The sequence below is a fragment of the Silurus meridionalis genome, chromosome 4 (genome assembly GCF_014805685.1).
Source record: "Silurus meridionalis isolate SWU-2019-XX chromosome 4, ASM1480568v1, whole genome shotgun sequence".
Classification (NCBI taxonomy): Eukaryota; Metazoa; Chordata; class Actinopteri; order Siluriformes; family Siluridae; genus Silurus; species Silurus meridionalis.
In genome coordinates this window covers 42,050,143-42,069,418 of record NC_060887.1, presented here as the reverse complement: position 1 = coordinate 42,069,418, position 19,276 = coordinate 42,050,143, and the positions used below count along the sequence as shown (strand labels likewise).

The 19,276-nt window shown below is 42.1% G+C and overlaps 1 protein-coding gene across 8 annotated transcripts in view; it reads left to right on the top strand.

Moving 5' to 3' along the window:
- LOC124384309 (SH3 and multiple ankyrin repeat domains protein 1) overlaps positions 1 to 12,057 on the top strand; it is a 73,486-nt gene extending 61,429 nt beyond the window's left edge. For 2 of the 8 annotated variants that reach the window (XM_046847049.1, XM_046847047.1), the window contains 7 exons: positions 1,324 to 1,347; positions 1,889 to 1,948; positions 2,035 to 2,159; positions 8,154 to 8,280; positions 8,374 to 8,579; positions 8,689 to 11,219; positions 11,337 to 12,057. In XM_046847049.1, the coding sequence (XP_046703005.1) occupies positions 1,324 to 1,347; positions 1,889 to 1,948; positions 2,035 to 2,159; positions 8,154 to 8,280; positions 8,374 to 8,579; positions 8,689 to 11,219; positions 11,337 to 11,925 (3,662 nt within the window). In that variant the 3' untranslated portion in view covers positions 11,926 to 12,057. Of the gene's footprint in view, positions 1 to 1,323; positions 1,348 to 1,888; positions 1,949 to 2,034; positions 2,160 to 5,883; positions 8,281 to 8,373; positions 8,580 to 8,688; positions 11,220 to 11,336 lie in introns of those variants that run through there. The other 6 variants (XR_006925376.1, XR_006925377.1, XR_006925374.1 and 3 more) reach the window with 6 other exon arrangements.
- Positions 12,058 to 19,276: the final 7,219 nt, after the last annotated feature.

The window sequence follows — 19,276 nt, the reverse complement described above, 5'->3', positions numbered from 1 at the left end:
ATTAGGGTTTGGATTGTGTTGGTTAGGGTTAAGGTTAGGGCTGTGGTGATCAGGGTTAGGGTTGTGTTGGTTAGGGTTATGGTTGTGGTGATTAGGGTTAAGGTTAGGGCTGTGGTGATTAAGGTTAGGGTTGTGTTGGTTAGGGTTAAGGTTGTGGTGATTAGGGTTAAGGTTAGGGCTGTGGTGATTAGGGTTAGGATTGTGTTGGTTGGGGTTATAATTGTGGTTAGGGTTATAATTGTGTTGGTTAGGGTTAAGGTTAGGGCTGTGGTGATCAGGGTTAGGGTTGTGTTGGTTAGGGTTAGGATTGTGTTGGTTAGGGTTAAGGTTAGGGTTGTGTTGGTTAGGGTTAAGGTTGTGGTGATTAGAGTTAAGTTTGTGATGATTAGGGTTAAGGTTAGGGCTGTGGTGATTAGGGTTAAGATTAGGGTTAGGGTTGTGTTGGTAAGGGATAGGGTTCGGGTTAGGGTCATGTTTAGGGTGATTAGGTATAAGGTACTAGTTCTTTTTGTAGAACCATTGGAATTTCTTAAAAAAAGAAGAAAATACACAAAAGAAATTAAAAGAAACTTTACAATAGGTTTTAAATCTGAATAAACATACAGATGGTTTCATTTTGATTAACAGTGTGTGTGAGCACAGTTGGATAAGTACACACTCTCACTAGGGGGCAAGTTTCAGGTGAAACACTAACACCTTCCTTATACACTTTAATGATTCTGGAATTGTATCGATAATAATAATAATCATAATCATAATAATATTCATAATCATATGTAGTGTGTGTATTTCCATGCTATGGTGTTATTTATGTTCTTAGAATTTCAAATATTTTGCTAATGCAAGTCTTCAATATGTGTATGAAGCTTAAAGAAACTTTGTTTTGAAACTTTGATGACTGTAAACGTTTGATTCAGTTAGATTACTAGGATTAAATAAAAGATGTTGTGGAAAAGATGTTTGACTCCACAGTTGTGTAAAACTAGAAGTACAACCACTGAAATAAATCAGAAACAGCATCAGAATTTAGCTAAAAAATGTAAGCAAAGTGTGTAAACACACATGTCTTTAATGTGCAGACATTAAATACAGAACACAAACAAGTTGACCTATTACTCTGTTTAATCAGAAGAAGGTCCGATTGAAATGATTATTGATCATAGACCATTCATTGGGAAATATTTATAGAGATGGAAAAAATCTTTTCAGAAGTCCAGAAGTTAGAGTAAGTGTTAGGGTTAGATCATGCAGCAATGAGCCACATAACATCTGTGTGAGGACTGCTAAAATATAATCTTTTTTTTTTTTTTCATGTTTTTGCAGCTTCTCCATGGAAGAAGAAACTCGGTGAGTGCAGTAACATTTGCTAAATCTATTTAATCAATACAATAGCTGAAGAACTCCGCTTTCTCCAAAGCTAGTACTGTAGTGTTAGTGCAAAAAGACGTCCATGATGTGCTGGAAGGTCACTGGGTCAATAAGAAGGCCAAAAGGCAGAACCTGGTTCTGTTAGAATTCACTGGTTATACAGAAGGTAGAGAAGAGATGATAAAGAGTTTCAAAGCTGTCCAGGTGATCCCCTGGAGGTTTCTCTACAACCTTTTTAAAATCTTTAAGTTTGGACCATGAGCTGATGGAATCTTTTAAAACATTTTACCTCAAATTAGTTTCTCAGAGGGGCAAATGAAAGTCTTAACACACCCTTAGCTTTATGTCCCAGTGCCTTTGCACCTGTAGCATGATTTTCTTTTGGGATGCTGATGACAGGAACCTGTGGACTTGATGCCGCAGAATTCCCTGAAGAGGTTCAGAACTGAGCACTGTAGTGACCTCAACTAAATAACTCTGAATGAAAATGTGTGTGAGAGTGTTTTTATTCTGTTTGTAGATCAGTCAGAAAGTTCTCAGGCTCCTGATAAGAAGAGGAGCGTTTACCAAATGGCCCTTAGTGAGTCCGATTTCTGGTTTTCTCTGAATGTGATATTAATGTGAGAGAGTAATGATAATGGAAAATGTGTTATTGTTGTGTGTTAGATAAGCTGGATGAGATATTAGCTGCTGCTCAGCAGACAATCAGCACGTCAGACTCTCAGGGACATAAAGGACATGGAGGTCATGGAGGGAGGAAGGAACGAACCAAGGGCTTCTATGCTAATGAGGTAACACTATTTACACACTAGTAATGCTTCACCCCTCCAGTTTCTTGGACAAATGAATGCTGTAGCATCCCTGGACTGAACTACCATACATCTTTCAAAATTCCACAGTTCTCCATGTTTAAGACGAGGTGATTATGTAGTGTTTATGCTCCTGAGACTAAAGTCCAGAAGGAGGCATTTGATATTAGCACATGCCTCTTGTTGCTATAGTTACTACCAAATCTTTCTCTCTCTACATTACTATCCCTCTCTTTCTCTCATAATCCCTGTCTCTTCTTTCCTTCTTTTCCTCTGGCTTGTTGTATCCATTTACATTTAATCATTAGTGGGGAAGTTTTTTGGTAATGTCTAAAATGTTCAACAGATGGCAGCACAAAGCTGCATGCACAGTCACAGGAAGCACATCAGGGAAAAACATCACGTGAAGATGACGAGAGAGCAGAAAGACTTTCAACAAGCTCAACCCCAAAAATGTCAAAACCGTTTGTCAACTTGTGCATGATGATTGCACGAGAACAATTCACAACACAGCATATATTACTCGTCCTTCTAATAATGAAGTTCTACTCTCAGGTTTTAGGGTGTCTGTGGAAGGATGTTTGGTGCAAACGACCGGATCTGTGGTGCACAAGTCTGAAAACATTTTGATAACACCTGTATATGTAATCAAACCAAAAGAAATGTAAAAAGTTGATCTTTATTTAATTTTTTTTTTAACCATAAAAGCTCATGCACTTCTTTTTCTTCTTTCGGCTGCTCCTATTAGGGGTCACCACAGAGGATTATCCGTCTCCATACCCCCTGTCCTCTACCTCTGCCTCTTTCACACCAACTACCTGCATTTCTTCCCTCACCACATCCATAAACCTCCTCCTTGGTCTTCCTCTTTTTCTCCTTCCTGGTGGCTCCATCCTCAGCAAACTCCTCAGCATTCTCAGCATCCTCCACCTTGTCTCCAAAATGTTCTACATGCGCTGTCCCTCTAATAATCTCACATTTTATTATGAACAGCAAATGATGAGGATGGCACACAAAATTATCGGTGACTGTACAGACCCTTTGAATGACTATTTTGAGTGGATGCCCCTTGGGCGACGTTTAAGATCAACTAAATGTTCCACAAACTGGTACAAATTTACTTTTGTGCCCGAAGCAATACGGCTATGTAACAAATCCAGTTGAATTAGATGAATTATATTAATGGATTTTAATTATTATTTTTTTTCTTCCTTCTATTTTAAGATATTAACAGTTGTATTTGTGTGTTCTGATAGTGTGAAGCACCACGATAGCTTGAATCAATTGCCCCAAGAGGATAAATAAGGCTCTAAACTAAACTAATTTCTAATCCTTTCCATCCTCGTCACTCCCAATAAACATCTCAACATCTTCAGCTCTGCTACCTCCAGCTCTAATCTATACAACATTTCAGGTCTCACCACAGTCCTATAAACTTTCCCTTTCCCTCTCACAGATACTCTTCTATCACAAATCACTCCTGCTATCACTCTTCTCCACCCACTCCACCCTGCCTGCACTCTTTTCTTCACTTCTCTAACACACTCTCCATTACTTTGCACTGTTGATCCCAGGTACCTGAACTCCACCACCTTCTCCACCTCTTCTCCCTGCAATCACCCTCCCTCTCATTCACACACATGTACTCTGTCTTACTCCTACTGACTTTCATTCCCCATCTCTCCAGCGTGTACCTCCACCTCTCCAGGATCTTCTCCACCTGCTCACTACTCTCACCACAAATCACAATATCATCCACAAACATCATAGTCCAGGGAGATTCCTGTCTGACCTCGTCCGTCAACCTGTCATTCACCACTGCAAACAGGAAAGGGCTCAGAGCGGATCCTTGATGCAGTTCTACCTTCACCTTGAACCAGTCTGTCATTCCTACTGCACACTTCACTGCTGTCACACTGTCCAGATACATGTCCTTCACCACCCTCACATACTTCTCTGACACACCTGACTTCCTCATACAATACCACAACTCCTCTCTCCACCCTGTCCTTACGCTTTCTCTAAATCCACAAACACACAATGCAACTCCTTCTGACCTTCTCTATACTTCTAAATCAACATTCTCAAGTATTAAAAGACTTGTGGAAGATAAGTAAAGGATTAGAAGAATAATAAAAGACAGAGGCACAAGACTGTGGTGTGAAAAGACCATTAACACTTTGATATTTTAATCAGACATAACATGAAAGCCACTTGCCTAATATAGTGTAAGTCCCTCCCACTGCTAAACCAATCAAATCAGAACCTTTATGTACCTTTATGAGGTGGAGCCTCATCTGGTTGAAATCTGAAAAATTAGTTGGTAAAGTCAACCTCTTGAAATGTTTGTGATGTTTCTCAGTTCCTGAACAGTGTGTTGCAGTGTGGATGTGCAGGGAGTGTTATCCAACTGAAAGAGGACACTGCCAATAGGGAACACATTTACCATTAAAGGGTATAATTCATAAATAGTAGCTAGGTGGTTAAGATTTTGGACTTTGTATCATAAGATCATGTATTCAAACCCCAGCAGCATTAAATGAAATGAGATAATTGTTAGTTGCTCTGGATAAGGACACCTGCCATAAATATAAATGGTAATTGTCAGAGTGTATCTGCAGGTCGTAGGTAGGTGGTGCACGTCAAGTAACTTCCACAGGAACACCAGGACCCAAGATTTCCCTGAATAATACCTTTATGCACACCTTTTTCACATAGTACATCCTGGTGCCATGTTTTTCCCAAGTATGCCACACCCACACACTGGGCTGGTCAACTGATTGATAAGAACAGACCACCTTCATCCCTTGTTCCATGATCATCATCTGTCCATTGTAGGAGCTTTTGGTTGGTAGTCAGGGGCAGCTTGTGGTCGAGCAACAGTTTTGAGAATGGGGTGGAGCCAAAGGAAGCAAGCAGTAAGGATCACACACCTGTAGTGGATTTAATTAATCCGTGTATTCTGTTGCAGTAAGTGAGGAAGAGGATAAAAAGAGGAGTGCATGAATGCATGTTCATGTGTGTTTAGGCTTAAAACAGTGAAAAGTTAAAGTAAATTGCAAAAGCTTGATTACGAGCAAGTAAAGCCAAAACTTTTCTGGGGGAACCTATCACCTGTATCCTCTTTCTTCTCCCCTGAGAAAGTGAGCTATCCACACTGGTGCTGAAACTCAGGAAACAGAGTGTTATTTAGTCATGTCATCCTTTTGTCTTTGGTGAGTGAGCTGGTCAAAGCTTTTGCAGAGCTCCAGCAGAAACAACACCCTTCTTCAGCTTAATGTGGAGCAGGATCTGCACTTCCAGGCAGTGATTCAAGATCAGGATGAAAACCAGAAGGTGTTCTGAAGCATGCTGCACAAAAAACAGAGTTCTCAAGCCACAGCTACGACAGCCACCACCTACATCCTGCTCATCGAGATGGGGCCACAGGATAGTGCTGAGGCTTTTCTCAAGCTGTACTAGCATGGGGCTAGCTGTTGTTGGAACAGGCACCCCACCTGCTGCCCCCAGTGTACCTAGTAACAGACAACTTATTTTCTCTCTTTTGTTCCCTCTCTTCCTCTCCTTCTGCCTTTTCCTTACTCTGCCCTGCCCCACATTTGTTCTTCTGAAACAAGAATTTATCCCTGAGAATGGTTCCCCAGGCTCAAACGCCTCTTTTCCCTTTCCTTCTACCTTTCATGTATTTGTGTTTTCTTCCCCACAGGTAGGTGATCCTGACATCACAGGTGTGGGAGGGAAGCCTGGGCTAGTCTGCTGGCACTGAGGGGAGCCTGGGCACTTCCAGGACCAATGCCCTGTGATGAAGGTGGGGGTGGCGGTTTGGATACCTGACTAATGTTCTTCTTATCAGAAGTCCAACATCTTAACCACTGAGTTACCACCTCCCCTAAATCGAGACAGTGGTTAGAGTGGTTAGTTCAGACCTTAAACATCTGCTAATTCTGGGAATTATTTGGCCAGTGTTTCTGCTTCTATTGAGAGGAATCTGCATGGATGGTTCTTGCATTAATAGTGATGTGGGATGTGCGATGTGATGGCTGGGGAGGTGTTGCCAGGGCTGATGATGTCAGCTCCGCAGCAGGCAGGCCCGGAGAGAGTAACCCACTTCTCCATCTGGGGGATTTCCCTCAGTGATTTCCCATTTCAGCAGACTCGAGACGAAACCCTTCGTAATACTTTCGACAAATTGAGAGTAATCGATGGTCAGTAAAATCAGCTAAATGTTGATGCACTACCCATTTTTAGCGATTATTAAAGATAAGCTTTATTGAGTGATGCAGTACACTCAAAAGAAAGAGGAGACAAACAATGCGTTTGCAAAACCAGAACTGGCTTTATTCAACCATAATCACACTTTTACAATTTACTTTCACTTTTTAGTGTTTTAAGCCTAAACACACATGAACACACTCAGCTTTGCATCTCTCTCTCTCGGCTCTTTTTTTAACCTCTTCCTCACTGATCCTCACTGCTCGCTTCCTTCAGCTCTGCCTTCCATTCATAATCTGGAGCTCAGCCACACACCTGCTGCCACAGTCATGTTCACCAGGTCTTCATCCTTGAAACACTTTTGGTAGGTACTTAATTATGTCATACTGCTATAAACATCTTCTGATGTTAAGACATCTTAATTTGGCACTTTAAGTCGCTACCTTACTTAGAAGACAGCGGCCATATTTAGATTTTTTCCTGTTTCCAACACAAATTTCAGATAGAAAATATTCATTTATTTCCTTTAAACATATCCCACCTCGTGACAGGTGCCACTATGGTGAGATAATAAATGTAATTCAGTGTTGGGCCATGCATTGCACACCTTCAGCGATGTTCTACCTGAACCAATCCACCTCTTAATACCATCATAATGATGCCACAAGTATAGAAACCATCAATATACAGAGAAACGCAGTAGAACAAAGCACTTCATCACAGACAGGAATCGCATACAGTGAGAATGAATGTCATTAATAAAGCAAGAAACCAAATAAACACGTTTCAAAACATCTCTTTTCACTGGAGCCACAACTGCACCTCCTGCATACATCATCTCTAGCAGAAGCATCAATATTAACCTCATTAAATGACAGTTCTCTGACAATGGAAACCTCTGGATTAGGGTTTTCCTGGTGATTTGAAATTAAGACAAAGTGTGTGTTTCTATGCAAATTGTACAGGAAAGAAAACGCAAAAGTCTAAACGGTTCTTGAAAAAGGGTTTTTTTTGTTTTGTTTTTTACTGTTTTGAGGACCTTTCCTCACAATGTCCAGCTTTTAAAAAAAAAAAACCTTCTTCTAAATGTCCTTGTAAGTGCATCTGCGACCAAATCGGTTTCCGTCAGTATTTGTGGAATGAAAAAATAGCTATTAAATCCACATCAATATATTTGAATTTTTTTGCAGTTTGCTGTGCATCTGACTTGTTTGCTTCTGACCATCCAATCAAAGGACTTGAAAATGTCAATGCTTTTGTACACCTGCTAGAAGCCAACTCTTGACTCTAAAGGGCATCAAAGCAGATTTATTTTATGCTGGCAACATTTGATGGTTAAAATATGCTAGAAATAGAAAAGCAAACATTAACATATGATACTAGAAGCAGTGCACCAAAGAGTAAACCAAAGTAAAGAGAATAGACTATTAGGATCAATGTAATACATATTAATGGAAAAATATAAATTAAAATGTACTTTAGTGATTCTGATGGAGTTTAGGTTAGCAGATAAGTCCTTGCTGGCATGTATGGCCATCCAATGAGTACAGTGAAGAATGGATATGGGATAAACAGTTTATTGGCTGATTTTTGAGCAAATCATCAAAAGAATGATAAATGGTACAATTATGAACTAGAACTAGAAATGTGTGTGTGTGTGTGTGTGTGTGTGTGTGTGTGTGTGTGTGTGTGTGTAAATGTATAGTTGATATTTGCACAGAGGTATTAATATATTCATGACTATATATTCTTCTTTGCAAACAGCAAAGTTTTGACCAATCAGGAAGTGTTGGTATGATTTCATCAGGGTCTGGGTATGGTCCTAATTATGCCCAGTTTTCATCAAGCCACACCTCCCAGCATGGGGTGATGCTTCGACAGAAATCTGTTGGTGAGTCAAAAAACCCTTCAGTCATCCATCTTGCCTTTCCTGTGCATTTTAATTTCCTTTACATATTAGTTCATCTTTGATTTTTTATTTTAGGAGTAACCGATGAGGAACGGGGACATCTTCACCCCCCTACTATGAAACTATCTCGTAGTTTATCAGTGCCGGGGCCAGAAGACATCCCACCTCCTCCTGAAACGTCTGCACCAGAACCACCGGTTCCTGTTCAGCGGAGGCCAGAGCTCATGCACAACAATCCCACTCATCATGCCCAGATGCAAATTAGGGCATCTACTCGTCGGGTGAGCACCATTAATGAACACAATGTAGCAGAGCCATTTGTGTTTAAGTTTTATTGCTATGTTCCTTTCTTTCTAATTTTATCTAATTATATCATATATTTCCTCTAAGGTGGACACTGACCACAGTAGGAGGGGAGGAGTTAAAATGGGTGGTTTAAGGCGTGGTTCTAGCAGTGCTGTACCACCATCTGACATGCCAGCAGCAATCGCCAAGACAACTGGCCGACGTGGTGGTAAAGGGCCACTGCTAAAGCAACGTAAAGTGGAGGAAGGAGGAGGGAGATCAGAGAAAAACTCTATTCCAATTCCAACCATAATCGTCAAAGCACCTTCCACAAGCAGTTCAGGACGTAGCAGCCAGAACAGCAGCGTAGAAGCTGAGCCTTCTTCACAGCTTGGGGATGAAGAAGCAGAACATCATAGCATAGTATCAATCCCAGCTCCACCTATTGCCCTGCCTCCAGTTCCACCTACACCCTTCCCTCCAGATGTGGGTGGAACAGCTCAGCGAGAAAGAGAGCGTTTTCGTGATTCCCGCCGCAAGAGCACTTCTTTCTTCTACTCCTCTGAAGAGGATGTCCTTGAGGATCCTGACCTTTCCCAGTCATTTCAGAATGACCCTGCGCCCAGGCTCCGCTCCTCCAAGTCAATTGATGAGGGCTTGTACACTAGCGATGCTGCAAGCATGCCACCTGCCTTTGGACTGCCACAATATGCCTCTCAGCACAACACTACCTTTATTCACCCACTAACTGGGAAAGTTCTGGATCCATCAAGTCCATTAAGCCTAGCATTAGCTGCTCGAGAACGAGCTCTTAAGGATGACCGTCGATCACGTAAGGATGAGAGGCATTTCGGGCGCCAGTTTTCCACTGCTGCTGCTTTTCCTAGCTCTCTTTCATCTAGCCACAATCCACAGCACCATTCCTCTTCCTACATGCACCAAGCACAGACTGGTATCTACCCTAGTGGTAGCAGCCCTACATCAACAAGTAATTTTCCTTTGAGTCGACCCCAGAGTCCAAGAATGTTGCGACTGTCTGGTAGTGGGGTAATGAGTGTAGAAATGGAAGGAAGGGATGTTCAGAAGGTGCAAGTCACTTCTGAAAGAACAAATCAATATCAAACCTATCACAATGAGAGGGAAGGGCAAGGAAAAATGTCTCAACAGCACCATCAACATAGACCCCCTTTAGTACGCATGGATACTGAAGTGAGCAGTAATGCTATCTACCATGCTAATCCTGTCCTAGAAAACACCAAAAAAACAGATACAGGGACAGAAAGGGCTGAAATCAAGGAGGAAGGTCAAGGCGGTGAAACTGGAGGTGGGGTAATGGTTTTGCCTCCACCTGCCCCCTCAGTGGATATAGCCGATGAGTTTGTGTTTGCAGAACCACTTCCACCACCCTTACAGTTTGCAAATGGAGTGGACAGATCAGTACAGGAAACAACAGTGTACAACCACCATCAACAGGAACATCCTCACCAAGAACAACAACATGGTGGTCAAAGTCTACTGCAGCATGATCAGCAGCTTCAGAACACCACTATAGACCCACCAGGACCAACAGAAACATCCCAGTCTCTACCTGAAATTCATACCTCAACCTTTCATCCCTCTGCCATTGTTCATCCATATCTTTTCCCTCCTTCTCCTCTACTTCCACCACCTCAGCTCTGTCCAAAAATCCCTCCTGCCAATCCACCCCAACCTGCCCAAATGCCACAAATCCACCCTCAGCCTCCATTCCCCTCCCCCCATGCTGCTGATTCAGCTGCATCTAGTTTGACATCATATGATAGTGAAGTGGCCAATTTAACTCAATCTGCTATGTCTCCTTCACTTCCATCTCCCCAGATTTTTTCTACAACTTCCACTACTTCTGCCCCACCCACTTCCTCAGACCCTGCATCACTGCACAGGCCCCTCCCACTTTTCTACCCACCACAAGATCGCGGTAGTTCTACTCTTACCTTTGCAACTATGACAACTGCTGCAGCAGCAACAGCAACTGCTGCTGTAGTAACTGTAACTATGACAACCCCTTCAGCAAGTCGACCGGTTGTTGGAGGTGAAAGGATCCAGACAGAATCAAAGGGTTTTGAGTGGCCAGAGGCAGTCGTGGATTCTGGGATTGAGGAACCAGACAGTCACAGCAGCATTGACCATCAGACAGAAAGTGTTAGTGGAGAAAGGAGGCACCAGGAAAGACGAGTGAGCACAGAAATTGGTGGAATAAAAGAAGAAAGAAGAGTGTCTCTGGATTCTTGTCTGTCTAACACACACCATCAGTTTAAAATGCACAATGACACACACACAAAAACTCACACACACAAAAGCAAACCTCCACCACCCACACATGTGAAACCACATCTACATAACACTGCTAAATTACACACTAATGTGGAGACAGTCCGGACAGTGCCATCATTACGGCGACAGACAAGTGCTGCCCCAGGATTTTACCAGCTGGATGAAAAGATGGAGGGAAAAGGAGGAGTGAAGGCACCATCTTTTATGGACAGACGTCTGAATTCCCCTCTTTCCAGTGTAAAGGCCAGTATTATCAGTGAACTCAGCAACAAGTTGCAGCAGATCGGGGGATGGCAGGGTCAAGGGTCACAGCAGATGCAAAGGTCAGAGATTATCCACTAGAGACTGTTATGAAGTTGTCAGTTAAATCATAAACAAAAGTAGTTGAGGGTTTGTATCCATCTGGAGGTTCTTAGATTATCTGATCTTTTTTCTTACAGGTTTTCAGAAGACCTGTCTTCATTAGTCCCTGCAGGCCATGCCCTACTTCTTTCCTCCTCACAACCACTTCAGAGATCTTTGTCACCTTCTTTGGCTCCTGTTACCTTAAATCCTATTAGCTCAAATCCTGTAGCACCAAATTTGACCCCTAATCCCTTAGCAAATACATTGCCTCCTAGTCCTTTAGCCCCCATTCCATTAACCTCAACAATCCCTTCTAACCCCTTAACCACAAATATTGTACCTAACCCGATAGCCCCTAGCCTTACCGCTAATGCTGTACCTTCTTCACCTCTGACTCCTGCATTAACGCCTACTTTGACCCCTCAGGCCCCTCCTTATTCAAGCTGGACCACATCCCCATCTCCCCTATCTTTCTCTCACTGTCCTCTTTCTCCTCCTGTCTGCCCCATGCCCCTCTTTCTCCACTGTCTCTTGCACACCCTCCATTGTCCCCTCCATCATATAACCACCCCCCCATCTCTCCTATATCCCTCTCTCATGCCCCTCTTTCACCTTCCTCTGTGTCCTATTCCCCATACCCGACTTCACCAAAGCATCGTGCTAAATATCGTACTAAAGGTCTAGATTTCTTTTCTGCTTTAGAATCAAGGCGCTCTGAAGCTCATATTCAGCACCGCCGTGCTCCAAGTCCTCTTATTTCCTGTTCAGAACGACCACAACCTGGGCCACCACGTCCTTCCTCTCTTCCTGTTTTTCCTTCTGCTTCTCTTTATGGATCCCCCTTTGATCTGCAGGTCCCTCTTACTCCCCCATTATCTTCCCATCATTTGGCCGAGCATTTCTTCCCTCCAACTGCTCCACTAATGCCCCCTTCCTCCCCAGCACCTACTTCAAACCCTTTGCTAGCCTCACATTCTCTCTCCCCTACACATTTCCTATCTGGTGGCTCCTCCCCTTCTAGTGTGAGCTACCTACCACCTCTAACACTTCCTCCACCTAATCGGCCTTTTGCATCCAAGCCCCTCCCATACTGGACCAAATATGATGTTGCTGATTGGCTAACCTACCTAAACCTTGGGGAGCATAGAGAGCGCTTCCTAGACAATGAGATTGATGGCTCACACCTGCCATCACTCACCAAGGAGGACTTCCTTGATCTTGGAGTGAGCCGCGTCGGACATCGCATGAACATTGAGCGAGCGCTGAAGAGGCTTACTGACAGGTGAGAAATAAAAGATAGATTTTTACCATGAGAGCAAATGGTAAAAAAAGTTAATCAGAAATCAAAATATTTTTTGGACAGTCGATGATTAGACTTAGGATAAAATCCAACATAAAAAGAGCAATCTGGTCACATTTTATTACTTATTTGTAAAGCAGATTCATTTCTATGAAAACAAAAAGAGGATGAAATGCAGCATCTTTTACAGCATAGATTTTCTGCTACAACATTACAGTGAACAGTGTGTTTGAGAGAAAGCTTGAGGACAGCTGACCTGAGTGCACAGAGCAATGGCAGCAATGCTGCATAGATTTTGCATTCACACAAAGCTATTAATTCAATTCAGTTTAATTCATATTTATTTGTATTGCGGTTTTAACAATGAACATTGTCTCAATGCAGTTTTACACAGAAGATGTGGTGATAAAATGAATAAGATGTTCTTTATAAGTGTAAGTTTGTCACTGATTAACAAGCCGATGGCGACTGTGGTGAAGGAAAAACTCTCTAAGATAACATTATTAAGAAACCTTGAGAGGAACCAGACTCAAGAGGGAACCTCATCCTCATCTGGAACCTCAGGAGCATGTTTAACTCGAAAGAGAGAGAGAGAGAGAGAGAGAGAGAGAGAGAGGGAGAAAGAGAGAGAGAGAAGAGGTGACAGGAAGAGAAGGATATGGATAATTAAGTCTCTATTGTTGTATTAAAGTTAATGTCACTGTGCAGTTTGGACTCTGGTGAGATTCACTCTGGCAGCAGAACTAAAAGGGAGAAGCAGAAGGTAACACAGACATGATGGATCTCTGGGATAAGAGACGACCCACCACACCACCATCAACAAACCTGAGTGAACGTGTGAGAGTGAGGAGACGACAGCATCCAAATATCCCAGTTCACCAAACACTCTATATCCATGATATTGCTCCAGATCTGCTCCTTTACCTCACAAACACCTACTGACTAAAGACTCCGCTAAATAAATATGTGTTTAGCCTCGACTTGAACACTGAGACTGTGTCTGAGTCCCGAACACTAATTGGAAGGCTGTTCCATAACTGTGGGGTTTATAAGAGAAAGATCTGCAACAATGAGCAAATTTATAAATGAGCAAGGAACAAAGAAAGTTTCTGTGAGACATGCACTTCAGGTCTACACTTTCCTTCTGAGTTGAGGTCGAGTTTGCAGTCACATTGCAGTCACTCACTGATGCTGCTCTGCGTGCCCTCCATACTCATACTCAATCTAAAATTATCTATGCATCTTTAATAATTGTGATGATGCAACCTTTTCTCTCCTTTCAGACTGTCATCTCCATTTTCTGTCTCCACTGTTTCCTCAGAGGGACCGAATGACCGCCTGCGAGATGAAGGAACTCAGAGTTGAAAGGTTTACATTACAAAGAAAACAGGGCTCTCATACTCACTTATCTCCGCAGATGAACATAAAAACTCTCTGACTCGAACCGCCAAACATCCATTTATTATCTTAAAATCTGTGCTAAGCTACTCCAGTGTGTCTATCTAAAAGTGATCCACCTGAGAGACTCAACACCTGGGAGCGTCTTCAGCTTCAGCAGTGGACGCTCCAAGTCTGCTTCCTTCGTTTCTAAAATCCTGGTGTGATTTTTATTTACTCACAGCGATGGCAGCATTTCTCTGTTGCTATGGTAATGTAAAGTTTACTGTAGAAATACAATGCAATGATCTTTATTGTTGTAAACGTGTGTACAGATATCGCTCATGCCATACACATCGTTACTTGTGGTCTGATGCTGCTGATGAGGACGAGGAAGATGATGATGAGAATGATAAAGAGGATCAGGATGATAATTGTGGTGGTTATGATGATGAACATTAGCTTTACAGTTTTTATTTTTATTTACAATAACAAATATCATTAAAAGGTAATAAGAATAAGCATTTAAGAGTTAAGTATAGAAGTCATTTTCACACCGTAAGCATAATTGGTCTTCCAGATCACAGAACACATGTCCCTTGGAGTTTAGGTTGTCTTCATTTGCTCTCTGTACAACATGCTGATGTAAAGTGTGTGGGAGGTTAGTGCAAAGATGATAAGATCACTTCATGTTATTTAAAAGGAAAAAGACAATATTTTAGGACAAAGTAAAAATCTATAAATAATATTAAGCACTTGGATTTAAAATTAAATGATAAATATAAGACAGATATTTATGCAGAGCTCTATAGATTTATCAGGTATTTCTGTTGCTATGTCAGGATGATGTTTATGATGGTGATGATCTGAAAATGATGATTTAGATGTTTGAATAAATGAGTATTATACTCTATATTTCTGGTTTTCTTCTTCTTTCAATATGTTCTTCTTTCAGTTCACATCAACCTCCACTCACAAAGTCCAGCTCATCCGAAGGCAAATGTTCATGTGGGGGAATGGGGTGATTAGTCAGTGTAGGTGTTGGGAAGGGGGTAAATAGTTTAGGTAGGTTTTGGGAAGAGGGGCAATTTGTAGATGTGTGGTGGGAAGGGGGTGATTAGTCAGTGTAGGTGTTGGGAAGGGGGTAATTATTATGTATGATTAATTAACAAGCTACAGTTTTTCCAGAATGCAGCAGGCAGAGTTCTCACAAGGTGGAGAAAATATCACCACATAACCCCAATCTTCTCATCCCTACACTGTCTTCCTGTTAAGTTTCAAACCCACTACAAACTACTGCTACTTATCTACAAAACACTAAATGGTTTATCTCCACGTATCTCTCCAGTCTTCTAACACGCTACAATCTGTCACGCTCCCTGAGATCTCAAAAGTCCGGACTTCTAGTAGTTCCTAGAATAGCAAAGTCCACTAAAGGTGGTAGAACATTCTCACATTTAGCTCCTAAACTCTGGAATAGTCTTCCTGACAGTGTTCAGGGCTCAGACACACTCTCCCAGTTTAAATGCAGATTAAAGATGTATCTCTTTAGCGAGTTCTACACATAACACACATCACATCATAATCTTGTGCTCCAGAACATCTGATCACATGCACATTTTTCAATTCAATTCATGTTTATTTGTATTGAGCTTTTAACAATAAGCATTGTCTCAAAGCAGCTTTACATAGATAATGTGGTGATTAAAAGTGAATTTGTCAACCTGTGCTGTTAATATCATGAACATTTTGCTCCAGCTCCAGTCACGTCCCACCTCATAAAGATTGTGGACCTTTAAAGAACTAGATGCTGACCCCGCAAACATCCCGAACCATCTAGAGCAGGGGTCACCAACGTGATGCCCGCAGGCACCAGGTAGCCCGCAAGAACCACTTGAGTAGCCCGCGGGCCTTTTCTAAAAAAGTTTTCTACTTTGTTAAATCATTGTTGATACTTATTATGAGTAACATGATCAGTGTCTCCACATAGATGAATATCATTAATTATTAATAACAAGATATAATAAAAGGTAAATTGAGCAAATTTGTTATTTCAGATCAAACTGAAAAAACTGTGTGTATTAAACTGGTAGCCCTTCACATTAATGGTACCCAAAAAGTAGTTCTCAGTTTTGAAAAGGTTGGTGACCCCTGATCTAGAGACGTACCAATGCCAAATAGATCCCACTTCATGTGGAGTTTGGACACTGGACCTCCTGGAGTGTTTAAAGCTCTGGCATGGAGAAGCTGGTGTTGGATCTGTGATGATCTCAGATGTTGAGCTATTTTATGAGTTGCTCAGTAGCTCCTGGTTCCATAACCTCAAACTGACAGTAAAAGACTGTAAAAAGAACATCACTCATAATCACACACTCCAGTGCTCATGTTAGTTCTCACTCTCCAGTGTTCTGTAGTGTTTAAAGACTATAATCACACTCTTGATGTCACCCAAATGAGGATGAAGTTCTGCTTTTGAGTCTGGTTCCTCTCAAGGTTTCTTCCTCATGACATCTAAGGGAGTTTTTCCTTCACCACAGTCTCCATGGTGCTCATCAGTGATAAACACACATCATTCACTTTCACTGTTAAATTCTGTAAAGCTGCTTTGAGACAATGTCTGTTGTGAAAAGTGCAATAGAAATAAACTTGACTTGACTTGACTTGATTAGTCCATGTGTGTGTTCGGAAGGGGGTGATTAGTCAGTGCATGTGTTGGGAAGGGAGTGATTAGTCAGTGCAGGTGTTGGGAAGGGGTGATTAGTCAGTGCAGGTGTTGGGAAGTGGGTGATTAGTCAGTGTAGGTGCTGGGAAGGGGGTGATCAGTGAAAGTTTGTGTTGGGAAGGGGGTTGATCATTCCATGTATGTGTTGGGATAGGAGTGATTAGTCGGTGTAGGAGTTTGGAAGAGGGCAATAAGTCAAGTCAAGTTTATTTCTATAGTACTTTCACAGAGGACATTGTCTCAAAGCAGCTTTGCAGAATTTAAGAATGAAGGTGAACTTCTTCTTCTTTCGGCTGCTCCCATTAGGGGTCGCCACAGCGGATCATCCGTCTCCATACCACCCTGTCCTCTACATCTGCCTCTTTCACACCAACTACCTGCATGTCTTCCCTCACCACATCCATGAACCTCCACCTTGGGCTTCCTCTTTTCCTCCTACCTGGTGGCTCCATCCTCAGCATTCTTCTACCAATATAATTTATTTTAGCGTTTATATTAAGGGGCGCATGCGAACGCAGCGACCGGCAGCAGTGGGTAGCATGTTCATTTTGTTTGTAGTTTTTCTCTTTTTTTTTTTTTTTTTTTTTCCGGTTAAGTAGTTTGTTTTAGTTTTAGTTTGTTTTTTGTACTGATCAAACATCTACATCTTTGATATCAAACATCCACTCTGGGCTGTTAAGGCACGTCAAAACTCAGTGACATGGATCCAACTTTGTTCCTGTTTTTGGCGTCCGTATGGCACCTGGGATCACTCTGGCCGATTCAATACTCCAAAGACTATCTGCTAACATTTGAAAAATCTGTGATCAGCGGACCACCAGTGGACTTGATCATACCTGATCTGGAGAAATTAGCCAGTCTCGGGAAAGGCGATCATTTCAGAACTCCAGAACGGAGGCCAAGGAGGCGAGGAAGAAGAGGCGGGGTGCGGGAGCGTATGAGACGGCAACATCCGTCTCGCATTCCCCTGCCTTCAATTATCCTGTCCAACGCCCATTCTCTCCGTAATAAAACTGACGAACTCCAGGCTCTTGTTCGCCATCAGCACGCATTTAAAGACGCCTGTATTCTGGCCTTTTCAGAGACCTGGCTCGGGGAAAGGGACGCTGACGGTGATTTAGTTATAGACGGGTTTGGGATCCCGTTTCGCACCTACAGAACGTCCACGACTACCGGGAAATCATGCAGAGGTGGAGTATGCGCGTACATAAATGAACGCTGGTGTAAAAATGTTATAGTGAGAGAGAGACTTTGCACCAAGGACATGGAGCTGCTTTCTTTGTCCATGCGCCCTATGTATTTGCCACGAGAATTCCCACAGATTTTCGTTACTGTCGTTTACGTTCATCCAAAGGCGAATGAAGAAAACGCCTCAGAGCTCATCTTTCAGTCTGTGCATAAACTTCAGTCTTTATCTCCTGATGCTCCTAACCTGGTTTTAGGTGATTTTAATCATTGCTCATTGGACAAATCTCTCAGGAGCTTTTATCAGTACGTTTCCTGCCCCACTAGGAAAAACAGGATTTTGGACAAGTGTTATGGGTCCATCAAAAATGCATATAAATCAATTTCATTCCCCCCTCTTGGCTCAGCTGACCATAACTGTGTGTACTTGGTTCCATCCTATCGGACATGTCTTCAGAGGGGGAAGGTGACAACTAGAAACATCAAAGTGTGGTCGGAAGAGGCCACCCTCACCCTCCAGGGCTGTCTGGAGAGCACAGACTGGGAGGTGTTCACTGAATCCTCTAGAGACATTCACGAACTCACTGATGTGGTCAGTTCATGGGTAACTTACTGTGAGGACATTGTTGTTCCTGTAAAGACTGTCAGAACCTACCCAAATAGTAAACCTTGGGCAAGTAGACAACTTAAAGTCCTACTAAATAAAAAGAAACAGGCTTTTAAACAGGGAGATTCTACTGAGCTAATGTCTGTTCATAAGGAAATTAAAAGGGAAATCAGGAGAGCTAAATTATCTTATAAAAGAAAATTAGAAGACATGCTTAGCAACAATAATATGGGTTCAGCATGGGATAGTATCAGGTCTATGGTCGGTTTGACTGACAATGTAAAGAAAAGGGTCTCATTAGATGGGTTCACCTCTGATCTGGTCCTGGCACAAGAGCTAAACAAATTTTACTCCAGATTCGATGTGCATTTTTTCAATAATGAAATAATGACGCTGAGAAATACATCACTGGAATCAAAACAATGTTTTTCCCCTTTTTTTGATGAATATTCTGTTGTTAAAACTTTTAAACACTGTAAAATAAGAACAAGTGCTGGTCCAGATAATATCAGTAGTCGATTACTCTCCAACTGTGCTGTACAATTAGGCCCGATTTTTAATTATATTTTTAATTTATCCTTGTCTCAACAGAAGGTGCCTAATCTGTGGAAACAGTCTACTATAGTCCCTGTTGGTAAATCTAAACATCCCAAATCATTAAATGACTTTAGGCCCATAGCCCTGACTTAATTAGTGATGAAGTCACTGAAAAAAACTGATCAAAGCTGAACTGCTGAAAACTACTGAACACCGAATGGATCCCCTGCAGTTCGCGTACAGGACCAAGAGAGGTGTTCAGGATGCCACCATAACTCTGTTGAATTACATCTGTAAGCACCTTGAC